Source organism: Mixophyes fleayi, chromosome 6 (genome assembly GCF_038048845.1).
Source record: "Mixophyes fleayi isolate aMixFle1 chromosome 6, aMixFle1.hap1, whole genome shotgun sequence".
NCBI classification, from domain to species: Eukaryota; Metazoa; Chordata; class Amphibia; order Anura; family Limnodynastidae; genus Mixophyes; species Mixophyes fleayi.
Genome location: NC_134407.1, coordinates 181,057,492 through 181,069,925, shown reverse-complemented (window position 1 = coordinate 181,069,925; position 12,434 = coordinate 181,057,492). Strand labels below are relative to the sequence as shown.

At 38.8% G+C, this 12,434-nt stretch overlaps 1 protein-coding gene across 1 annotated transcript; it reads right to left on the bottom strand.

Annotated features, from left to right (window-relative positions):
• Positions 1–9,071: 9,071 nt before the first annotated feature.
• On the bottom strand, positions 9,072–10,007 carry LOC142095409 (olfactory receptor 11A1-like). The gene has a single exon (XM_075178357.1). It carries the CDS (start codon positions 10,005–10,007, stop codon positions 9,072–9,074), a length of 936 nt encoding a protein of 311 aa, XP_075034458.1.
• Positions 10,008–12,434: the final 2,427 nt, after the last annotated feature.

Here is a 12,434-nt window from a genome sequence, read left to right as displayed (position 1 = left end):
AACATATTGAGACTAATGATATTGGTAATTGTTCAGAATGGTTGGAGATTTATCATAAATATTTATGACAAAGTCTATTGTTTGGGAGACATTTTACATAAAATGAAATAATTACCCATGCAGTGTGCACAACAATTTCGGCAGCCGGAATGAATGTGGAATGCACTGAGGCAACCATTCCGGCAGTGGAATGAATGTGGAATGCACTGAGGCAACCATTCCGGCAGCCGGAATGAATGTGGAATGCACTGAGGCAACCATTCCGGCAGTGGAATGAATGTGGAATGCACTGAGGCAACCATTCCGGCAGTGGAATGAATGTGGAATGCACTGAGGCAACCATTCCGGCAGTGGCATGAATGTGGAATGCACTGAGGCAACCATTCCGGCAGTGGAATGAATGTGGAATGCACTGAGGCAACCATTCCGGCAGCCGGAATGCACTGTGACCTGGATTCTCCCCATAATGCTGAGAAGATATGTGGCTAGCAGTGTACAGGCCTATAAAAGGCAGTCCTCTTTACTGAAGAGGCAGTAAGCAGCAGAGGGCGCTATTTCCAGCTAACTAATTCCGGCATTCCGGCAGTTCCGGATTGAGGCCAAAGGGCCAAAATAACATCAAACATGTTGCACTTGCGAATTGCATTGATTAGAAAGGGGTATGTAAAGCAAAAAAAGCTTCATTTACACAAACATACTAATGGAACATTTGTAAGATATCTAAAAGCTCAATAAAAAAATTGTTTTACCAAAAAAAACAAAAAACCACAGGCAGTCTGTATTGATATGTATGTATGTTGTGCATATTTCGTTTTGCATTTTAAACGCAAAAGATGCTCCTAAAAGGCGTTTAATAGTGGTTGTAGCTAGCTGTATTGGAGTTAAACATGACCCTGGCCTTCCTTAACTTTTGTGAAAGATTTGAGACAGGAATGACGTCAGTTTCACTCATCTGGGCAGAGGGAACGCCTACTATTCTCAAGTGAAAAAGCATAACGCCTACTTTACTCAAGTACTATCTCATCTCCACCCAGTCCGCGCCTACTCTCCGCCCATTCCCACCCATATGTTCTCAAGTGGTCAGCAGTCATCTCAAATCTATTTGCGTTGCAGTTTGAGATTGAGTCGCCTTTTGAGAGCTGTATCTGCCATGCTTGAGTAGCGTATGTAGTGTTTTGCGCTGCTTAAGCGTCGTTTCGCGCATGCGCAGAGCCATTTAGCAGATGCGTATGCGTTTGCGAATTTTGATGAATCGGGCCCTAGAATACTACATCCTCTGATGAAACTGCCAATCACTTGCCAGTGGGCGGAGAAACGCGTCAGCTTTATGATGCTGATATCCTTATAGTCTGACATCTCTACACGCTGATTCAGCATATGAGAATGGTTGTTTGGAGGCACTCTTTTATGTGGCCGAGTAAACCTTGGTTTTGGTTTTCTTTCACAGCGTACAAGATTTCTGGAAATATTATGTTGAAGTCAGTATCACAATTATTGCTGAATGGGAAAGAGACTGATTCTCCACCAATGGTGTACACCTGTGTACACAGATGAACAGCCCCTACTGCCAAGTTTATATTTGACTGTGTTTATTCAGCTCAAGATTGGGAAACCATTCATGCCTATTTCTAGGAACAATTCTGGAATCCTTTATTTCTGACATTGACTAAGGCTTTTTTCCAACATGCATGGTGTTTAAATCTTTGGTCATATAAGGATTGTAGAAAGAGTATTTAACGCATTGGGGTATTTTTACTATGCAGCGAATCCGTAGAACCATCGATTCCCGGCACTTTGAAGGCATTTTTTTAAAACAGCACTTTTATTAAAAAGACAAAGGCCATCGAGTTTTGTCTTTAATAAAATTGCCGTTACGAATATTTATATTGTATTTAGATTTTGTGAACACCGAATATTTTCCATTTTTGCTAATGGTATTATCCCATGGATATTTCATGGTGATTAGTACTGTGCTTGCTTCATTATTGTTTTTTTTTTTGTTTTTTTATAATAATTTATTTTGCAAAATAGCATTGATATACAGACAAGAATCAGCAGATAGTACATTGCAGGAATAGAAAAAAAAGAAATAAAATAAAACATAGACAGATGACAATGTAAAGGAAGATATTCAAATATCAAACATTCAAAACAGCAACAGATTGTCGTAGAACAAACAAGTGAGTAAACATTTGTTGCACCAATTATTCAAGATTCTAAAACATTCTCTATTAATGTGGGAGGGGGAAGGGGGGGACACTGATCGTCGCCAAGGGAGAGAAGAGAAAATAAATAAATAAAGTGCAGAAGAAATACTACCCAAATACTCAGGAAGGGGGGACAACTTCAAAAATCAATCCACCTCTGAGCTGCTAGCCAATAAGGACAATAGGGAGTTCACTTAACAGAAAGGAGCTGGTGTAGGAGTTCAGGGGCTTATAAATAAAGCCAAGGGTAGCAGAGAAGAAAGGACCAGGACCAGAATCGTAGTTTGAAGTACCACGGTTTCAATCTGTATGTATACACACTTTGTCTTTCCCCTCTAAGAGAGACTTATTACCAATACACCTACTTGTCCACACACGTAGATGTTATGGGAGGGTTTTATGAATGAAATTCCCAATATAATACGTAGCCGTAGTACGGGCTCGTTTTAATATATGCAGATTTGGCTTATCTGTTAATACCCTAGTCGAAGATTTGACTGTCTCTAACACATGTGTATTATTGTATTTCTATTTTTAATTCCTGTACAAGTTTCTGTGTAGATGTGAATTCCGGAAGCGGTTCTTGTGGAAAGATGCCGCGGGTCCGTTCACGCACACACAGACTTGATTAGTATTTATTGGAATAAGGAAATTGTATGTATTTTTGTACTTTAATGTCGTTATATCAATGTTTGAACATGATCTCTACCGTGCATTTATGGATTTTTAATGTTACTATCTATCGTACCATGTAATGTTTTATTTACGCACACCTGCCAACACTATAAAGAGGGAACTTCCGGACATATCCACCACCTTGAAAAAGACTTTCTTAAAGTCGAAACGCGTTGGTGAATGGTGGACGGAGATATCGATTGCCCAGCACTTCCTTTTGGTGACTATACCATCACAGTCTATAATCGTTTGGATACTTCGTGTATTACATGGTTTCTTTATGATTGCTACCCTTTCACCAGATGGTACGGGCAATTATATCCCGGTCTTATGTGTTTTTATAATAAATTTTATTTGGAATGTACTGCACTAGTATTTATCTTTTCTCTCCCACATACCATTTGATTTCTTGGCTGAGAGGGGAGGAGAAGATTATCATTTACACATGCATTAGCTGACCACTTGTGGCAAATGAGACGGCCCAACTCATGAAGATTAATCAAGGGTTAATTGACAATATCGGTACCAGATGTCGATTCGAATCTTCTCCTGTTTCATATGACTCACATTGAATACTCCGGGAAAATAGATCATTCTCTTCACAAGCACCTGCTACAGGAACACTGATCACTTTGTTATTGTAAGTGTATTTCTAATAGAACGTGGCTTTGAAAATCTACTCAGCATTTGAATATTACGAACTTCTATTATAAGTCAGTTATCGTTTTTTGTTCATATTGGGATTTCAGTAGCGCTGCAAGTATTCCCTCCTTATAACCTGGTGGGATAATAAAAGATTTAGTTCACCCCGAACAGAAGCAATTTCCTTCAGAACTAGAGGATCAGGATTCAATTTGTGGCGTTGCTCTAAGTCTCTCAACGAGTCCATCAATTGAATAGTTTTGGCCAGACGAAATCGCTTAGTCCGAGAAACCAGAGCAATAAGATGACTCCATATTACAGCCTTATGAGCCTCACAAAGAGTCATAAGGAGAAATATCAGGGGTATCGTTCGTCACAAAAAACTCAGAGAAGAGAATTAAGGTGACTAATGCTTTCTTTGTCATGCAGATGTGATTCGTTAATTCTCCAGGTTGCTTTAGGAGGGCGTTGGGCAAGGGAGGCAAGTGCAGCCGAAACAGGAGCATGGTCCGACCAAGTAATAGGAAGCATTTGGGAAGAGCTAAGTCTAAGAGTGAGGTCGTGGCTGAGCAGGATCATATCAATCCTGGAGGACTATGGGAGAAGAGAAAAAGGTATAGTCCCTGGCCAAGGGGTCTAATACTCTCCACGAATCGTACAAATTATGGAGTTTCAGAAAAGCCTGCAAAGCCCCGGTATTGTGGACATCTCTCCTCAGGGGAGGGGAGGGGAGGAAGAGGCTGAGGAATGAGGCTAAGACTGCATTGAAATCACCAGCGACAATGAGTTCACCCTGGCAAACACGCGCTAGCAAAGAACCCAAATTTTTGAAGAATTTATGCTGAACAGTGTTGGGTGTTTTTAGGTGTCAGCAGAAGTTAGGGATCTGTGATTCATTATATGTATTTTAATAAATATATTATTTTTATTTGCATTTGCACTTTCTTTTGGTTAAATTTATTGTTGTTTCCAGACAGGGATCAGTAGTCTGTTTTTTTTTAAAACAGTAGATTGCATAGGCACAATTTTAGTTAAATGGTCTCATTCTTTTCCATAGCTTCTAGCGAGGTGCAAACTTGAGACAGTATTCTGTACAGAGAGTATTTGTCATTTCCATCAGTCTCTGGAGCTTTCAGTCTAGATCCCCTAACACACAAACACACACAAGGGTTGATTTTGTTAGCAACCAATTAACATACCGGCATGTTCTTAGGGGGGTATTCAATTGTTAGCGAGATCCCCGGAAAAACGAGCGCTCAAAATATATTAGCGTTAATACGGTAGTTTACTCGCTGAATTTCATCTCGCAGCTCAGGGAGCTGCTCAATTGCCAACATGCCATTCTACACACGCAGTGGCAAAGAGTGAATGAGGCCTTCACCTTTCTCTATTAGTGGCAGATCCAAAAATGTTACTGAACCTTCTTCTTGTACGGTCACTCGTGACCAAGCAAGACCAAGTAATTTGGAGTCTACAAGTGGTGCACAAGTACTGTTACGCGTCAAAGCCGAGCTGCAAGATAACAGTAAGGCATTAGAGGATAATGTATGCTCAGAATCAGAAAGAACACCAATCCCTGTGGAGAGTCCATCCACCAGTGGTATGTCTAATCGTGAGCCTTCTGATAATGCACCCATAAAGAAGGGCCCTTTCAGCAGTTCTGCTGATGTGTGCCTGAACAGCCCAAGTGTAGCCGGTGATACACCAAGTGAGGATGACACTTTGGAATTAGAAGAGGATGAGGGGGAGATTTGTGTAGCCGACGAGGGCGCTGATGAGGATGCGGTTGATTGTGTAAGTCCTGCACCAGAGGCAGCAGTGTGGCACCAGTGGCAGCAGTTCTGGCACGTGAGGTTCTGGCACCAATTTGCACTTTCAAAACACAAGTAGGGATGACGCAGGTGGCAGACCACAACAGTTTGACATCTGGGCTGGTTTGAAGGGTTTGACAAAAAATTGTGTGACCTTGCCCATAACTCTAACCAATCCTACTATTAACATGCAAAGGATGGTGGAGGGCCTAGCAGGGATTAAACTGTATTTTTCCTAGTTTGCACTAATAAGGTTTGGGTGTAATATACACCCAAAGACAAGTGGTCAATTGCTAAGAGTCATTGAAGAGGAAGACAAGCTGGCTTGTCTGTAGAATTTGCAGGCAATTTCTACTGCGTTATATAGGTAACACCCAAAGAAAAGAGCTACATTACTCCATTGCTAATTGTAATTGCTGAAATAGAAATAATAGGCCTGACAGTCTTGGTCTAAATTTGCACTTACATTTTAATGTACCATAGCTCACTCAGAAACAGGAGAGGTGGCAGGGTTTTGTGATAATCTTCCTCAAACAATACTAATTCATCCCACCATCATAGAAGTCTGTGTAGTATGATGCAATTGCCGATAATGCCCTTCCAAATGGAATTAGTAGTTCATTTTATGGCAGAGCTGTCACGATTTTTGGCCAATTCTTTTACTGCAGAGCAAATATCAAAATATTGTGTGGAATCATCTGCATCACCACTGGGTGTCTTGGGAAAGCAATTTTTTGTACAACAAGCAGTTGCCAGAGAAACTGAAGGAGAAGACGTCTAAACAAGATGTTGATAGGGATTTAAGTATTTTGTCTACAATTAAAATATAGTTAGCACATTTACTTTGTTTTATGTCACATGTTAAATTTCTGTAGCTCCTTGTCAAAATGTATTATTAAGGCAATCACTTGACTCAAGCTAACCGTGTCTGCACTCTCTTCACAGGTGACTACTTCGCTGGACTAAAGTACATTCCCCTCAAATGCTAGTCTTCTTGCAGCTGCTGCATTCTCCTACATGCTGTTGCAGAAAACAGAAATTGCCCCTAAATATTTCCGGACACAAACAGCATCTCCTGCATGTCATTTTTTAAAAGTTCTGTAACACCAAGTTGATTGTGTGTGCAAAACAGGAAATGTGATGGAATTCCACCCCGCTGTAATGCTTGAACAATATTGGGGTCGTCATCAGAAATGACATATCCTCAGCAGAGTCCAAGCAGGATTAGCCATCTTTCAATGACATCCCTTAGTTTTTGGAACAGATTGTCAGCTGTATGCCTCTTAGTGAAGCTGCTGATACACAGAGTAGCTTACTTCTGAAAAATGTGACGTACTTGGTTACATGCTGCTGCTGTCCCTGCTGGTGAAGGCGAATGACCAACCCAGTGGGCTGTCACAGTCATATAATCTTTACTTTGCCCAGTTCCGCTTGCCCACATATCTGTGGTTAAGTGTACACTGGGTAGAATGGCATTTTGTAGCCCAATGATTACATTTTTAAGAACTTTCTGGTAGAGGTGAGGAATAGCTTTTTTAGTAAAATGGTGTCGTGATGGAATTTGGTAATAGGGACAGAACACCTCAAGTAACTGTCTAAAACCAGCTGCATTAATAATGGACATTGGACGCAGATCTAATACTAGCATAGCCCTTATGGTGTCTGTGGTCCGCTTTTCGACTGGGTGACAGATTTCATACTTGCTTCCTCTTGCAAAGGATTGTTTAACTGTAAATTATTGGTTCTGGGGATATTGATGATTAAGGTGTTGGGGGGGGTAGATTGCAGGTGCTGGGATGTAGATGAGACAAGAACTCGCTGAAAAATGACGTCACATGGATGAGGATACCAGATGGTTAAGGTGCCTACCTCTACTGAGTGTGGCTTTAAAAATGCTACAAATGGCTAGACAACTGTTGTCAGGATTTGTGTAAAAATAATTCCACACTGAAGAGGTGGATTTTTGGTCTTATGCTCAGGCATGACAATGGCCTTTTTCTTATCACTGGCAAGAACTGCAGCAATTTTTCTTTGAAAGTGTATGAAAATCATATTGTGACCTAGGTGGTGGTCAAAATTGAATGAAAATGACTGGAAATTAGTGTTAGTGAGCTTAATTATATTGTAGGTACAAAAGAATACCTAAATTATGTTATTTTAGGCAAAAAAATGTAATTTTTTTTAACAGATTGCAAAACAAAACCAAAACACGCAGTGGCGGTTTGGCAAAAGCAAAACCAAAACACGACGGTAATCCAGATCCAAAACCAAAACATGGGGGTCAGTGAGCATCTCTAATCATAACCATCTACTGAAAAGGTTGCGACTCTAAACTCTATGGAGATCTGCCTACACTGCTGTCTGAGTGCATACACACTGCAGAATTTGCTTGACATGGTTCCATTGTTTCTAGAGATTTTTAGTCTGGTTATAAAATCAAACGATATGATGTGCTTAGATATGATAAAATATGATCTTGGGAGCGTACACACTAATGCAATATCGGACCTAACGGTCGTTTATCGCGTGATTGGCACGATAATCGGTTGAAAAACCTCAAGTGTGTATCCAGCATCATATGACACCAGACTATATAGAATGTTATACTAAAGAAACAGATATACTGATTGCATAAAATGTACACTATTGCCCATATACATTTCTTTTCATACACTTAGAATTTTTTTTTACTAAGTGCAAAACAGCCCAGCTGCAGCGTAAAATCATCTTTGCTAGTGCAGTGTGCATACATTTTCACTCACGTTTTAGGGAGTAAGACAGCAGAATGCTGAGAAGCAAGACTTTGCACTGGCAGAGAAGAGACGTGGGGGGCATTCCTTACAAATGGCAGAGCAAGTTCACAGCCGTGACTAGTTGTACAAAACAGTGCAAAAACCAGTTTCCATTTTGCACTATGAAGTTATTGAAATAAGATAAATGCATTTTTAGCAGTGTATCTTGTTGTGTGGAGGGACGCATGAGCATTTGCCCTCCACAAAAGAACTGGATTTGTGCACCAACTCTTAGCTGGCAGAGACCAGGTGTATCAAGGTGAGAGTTTTCCTGCAGGTTTGAAAAGTGAAGATGTTGCCTATAGCAACCAAATTAGACTCTTCTGATAGTGTGTATCATTTTGTAGAATGTACTAAATAAATGATAGCTAGAATCTGATTGGTTTTTCAAACCCGCCGGAAAACTCTCAGCTTGATACATTTACCCCCAGATCTCATCCTCAGCAATTTACACTTATAAGCTAATTTCTAGGAACACTTTGCCTAATGTAAAACAAAACTCACAACATACAATGCTGGCATGTAACAAAGACAGTTCCCTCACACTCATGATAAACTTGACCAATAAATGAGGCTAAACCAAGCCGTACTTTAGGACAAAATCAGAAAAAAAATTATTTTAATGAAAAGAGTTGATCTAAAGTGATGTTTCAGTTTTGCACAGTGTAGCTGTACAGATTTTTACGCATCTTCATACACCTTGATGTCCACATGGTGGATCATCCAAGAGCACAAAACTAAAGACCCGCTCCTAGGACAGTGGCAGGTGGGGAGATTGCTTGGGGCAGTACACTTGTCAAGCTGTATTGCAGGAGTCCTACATCTTCCATGGAGCAGAGGGGCGCATCAAGTGCTCATTGGAAATCCATAGTAAGAAATATAACACAAGATTTTTGCTTAGTATATTGTAGGAAATTTAAATTAATTAGAAACACATCAAAGCTCTACTTTCCTGATGGTTGACAAATAATTTTCCGTATTGCAGCTTGTAGTTCCTTATTCCGTAGACTATATATAACTGGGTTAAATAATGGAGTTACTATAATGTACAGCAGAGATAGAGATTTGTTTACATTTGAAGAGTGTCCTTTTGTTGGATCCATATAGACAATAATTAGTGTTCCATAGTATATACACACAATGATTAAATGAGAGCTGCATGTAGAAAATGCTTTCTGTCTGCCATTTATTGAGGGGATTTTCAGTATTGTGAGAAAGATGTTGATATAGGAAATCAAAATAAATACAAATGGGATGAGGATGATGGGCATTGAAAAAACTATTATTTCTGTTTGTATTACATAGACGTCAGAGCATGAAAGTTTTAGGAAGGGAGCCAGGTCACAGAAGAAATGGTCAATCACATTTGGACCACAGTACTGTAAAGTACTTACCAGAACGACAGGTATTAATGTCAACATGAAACCTAATAGCCAGGACCAGGTAACCAGAAGTAGACGCAGTTGGAGGTCCATGACTGAAATATAATGCAGGGGGTAACAGATGGCCAAATATCTGTCATATGACATCACTGTAAGTAGGAAAGATTCTGTGGAAGTTGAGCAACCGAAGAAGTAGAACTGGACAAAACACTCCAACACAGGCATGGAAAGAACATCTAACATTACAAGTTGTAACATGTTTGGTATAATATTTGTGGTGCCAAATACATCACATAGAGACAGATGGGTTAGAAAAAAATACATAGGCGATTGAAGTCTTTGACTTAACAATACCAGAGCCATAATTAAGAGGTTTCCTGATAATATCACAATATAAATTGTGAGTAACGAGCAGAAGAGTGGAATTTTGAAGCTTTCTGGATTTTGAAACCCAAGAAGTTGGAAAAACAAAATGGATGACTGATTCTCCTCTAGCATAGCCTGGTAATACAAGAGCAATATCAATGATTATAGATAAACAGCACATACCTACCCACTTTTGGAGCGGTTGTCCATCTTTAGGACCCAAATAGCACTGTGCATTTTTACTTCAAAACTGACCATATTTTAGGCGTCAATAAATTAGGACAGACTCTTCCTATTGCTCCCACAAGTGTCTGACTGGCTCCTATGTTTATATTAGCCTTTGTCATGTACAGTATATTGTCATCTCTGACTGATTTGTAATGTATGTGACTGTTTATAATCTGTACTTTATAGTTATTTCTACCCAAAATATGTTGGGATGTGTATGCTATGTATTTTTAATAAATCAAATGTCACTTGGACATTTTGAATTTTGGGAATGGTTTACGATGCTAGGACTCAAACTTTCTCAATAATTAATGCAATTTGCAATGATCTGCAAAAAGGATCTACAGAAATGGCAACCAAGAAAGGTGTACACATATTTACTTTATACTATTTCAGTTAATATATTTTTTAATTTGAAGGAATTTGTTATGCGTGTGTGCACCAATAGATGGTTGAGTGAAATAGTACCTATAATGCAATCAACTATTTCCACTTACCAAAACTGTTGTTGCTTCATTTACAGGTTTTCCAGTACCCAAGCTTACAATTATTATATAATAAACAGCAACCAGAAATGCAGAGATGTAATATATTAACAGATAAAATATAAGTACAACATAGATTGTAATCAGGTTGTTAAATCAGTCTTCAGAGCATTCCTCATAAGACATATTGAGGACTGTTTTTATAATCCTGTTGGTCTCTAGTTTGAAAGGTAACAATTCCATGAAGACTTCTTAGTTAATCCTATAAGGAATTCAATTATATTTTCTAAATATATCCCATTACTAATAATACATTTTCAGGCACACTGACTGTATAACTGCAATCATTATACAGATAATAAATGCAAGTGAATCAATGCAGTATGTTAAATATGATGAATAAGTAAGCTAGTTTTGAAAACCTGAGTAGGAAACCAATATTTCACTTCTAGATTGGTAGTATGACCATGATAGCGGAAAAGTTAGCTTAAAGTAAGAGACTTCATTTTATTGCAAAATAGTTGAAAAAATTAAGGTTGCGTTTTTTTTCTTTCTAATTGTACATGTTGTTTTAAGAGGTCACGCTGAATTTTCCCTGTCATTTTGCTCTGCTCAGAAATCTCATATTCTTAATCTACACCCTGAACCACATCAGAATTAATTATTAGTCATTGTCTCCATTCTATTTTAGGCAGAATTGCCCGTTCTGCTGCAAACTTAAATTTACCTAAAATTCTGCTGCAACTTCTTTCAGCCTCTAATTGCTGTATATATTAATCGACTTGGGATTAGAGACTTGCTGCATGTTTTATTTGTTTTGTTTATTGAAAGCATATAGCTAAAGATCTAGCAATATAACAACATAATTCAGAGACTACAAGGCTTTCCATTTTCAAATATATCAATCAAAAATGTGCATAAGAACAAAAACAAGAAGATACATATTTAGAGAAAGAAGAACTAAAAAGAGGGTAGAAAAAGGGACAGGGGTGGGGGTATATAGGATGACGTAGGGAGGAGAACCACAAACGTCTCATATAAGGTTAATGTCCTTGGAGGTTAGAGGCATCAGTAAAGAGAGATGAGGAACAATAGGGATATATCATGACAACCCCACGTCAACATTTCCCAATAAATATTCAATCATGGGACTCTATCGACCGAGAACATGTAATATTTATAACAATTAGTGGCCTTGAATTTCAGCCAGGAAAACCAGCTGGTGTTAAAATCAGTGACTTTATCAGTGGCGGAAGAGATAAAGTCATCCAATGACATATAGTAGTCTATTTGGGTATACCAGTCCTTGAGGGATGGAGGATCGGGGCATTTCCATTGGATAGGAATAACCACCTTAGGTGACTGAGCAACGATTTTTTAAATACATTAATATGGATTTTAAAGAAGTTAAGGAGTCAAAGCTGGTTTTAATGGAATTTCCTACTCTAGAATGGTCTAAACAGTATGAACAATCTCATTTCAAAATTGCTGAATGCGGTGACAATCCCACCAAATGTGTAGGTAATTCCCCAGAGCACCTCCAACATATGCCTGAGGTATTTGAGTATAACTTCTGAACTCGGATATCTATACCAATGTGTCAATATTTTATATTGCGTTTTCACTACAGAGGTACTGATGGAGCATACATGGGTAAGCTGGAAGACTTTCTGGCATTCTATTGAGATATTTCTATTTAAATCTCGTTCTCAACATCTGGTAAAATGCGGTAGGGATTGAAACGTATTTTCTACAATGAGTTTATATAGAGTAAATATGGTGTGGGAAGGAGTAGAAACAGAGACACAAAGTCTCTGCGTATTATCTGTATTCATTTTGCAGATTG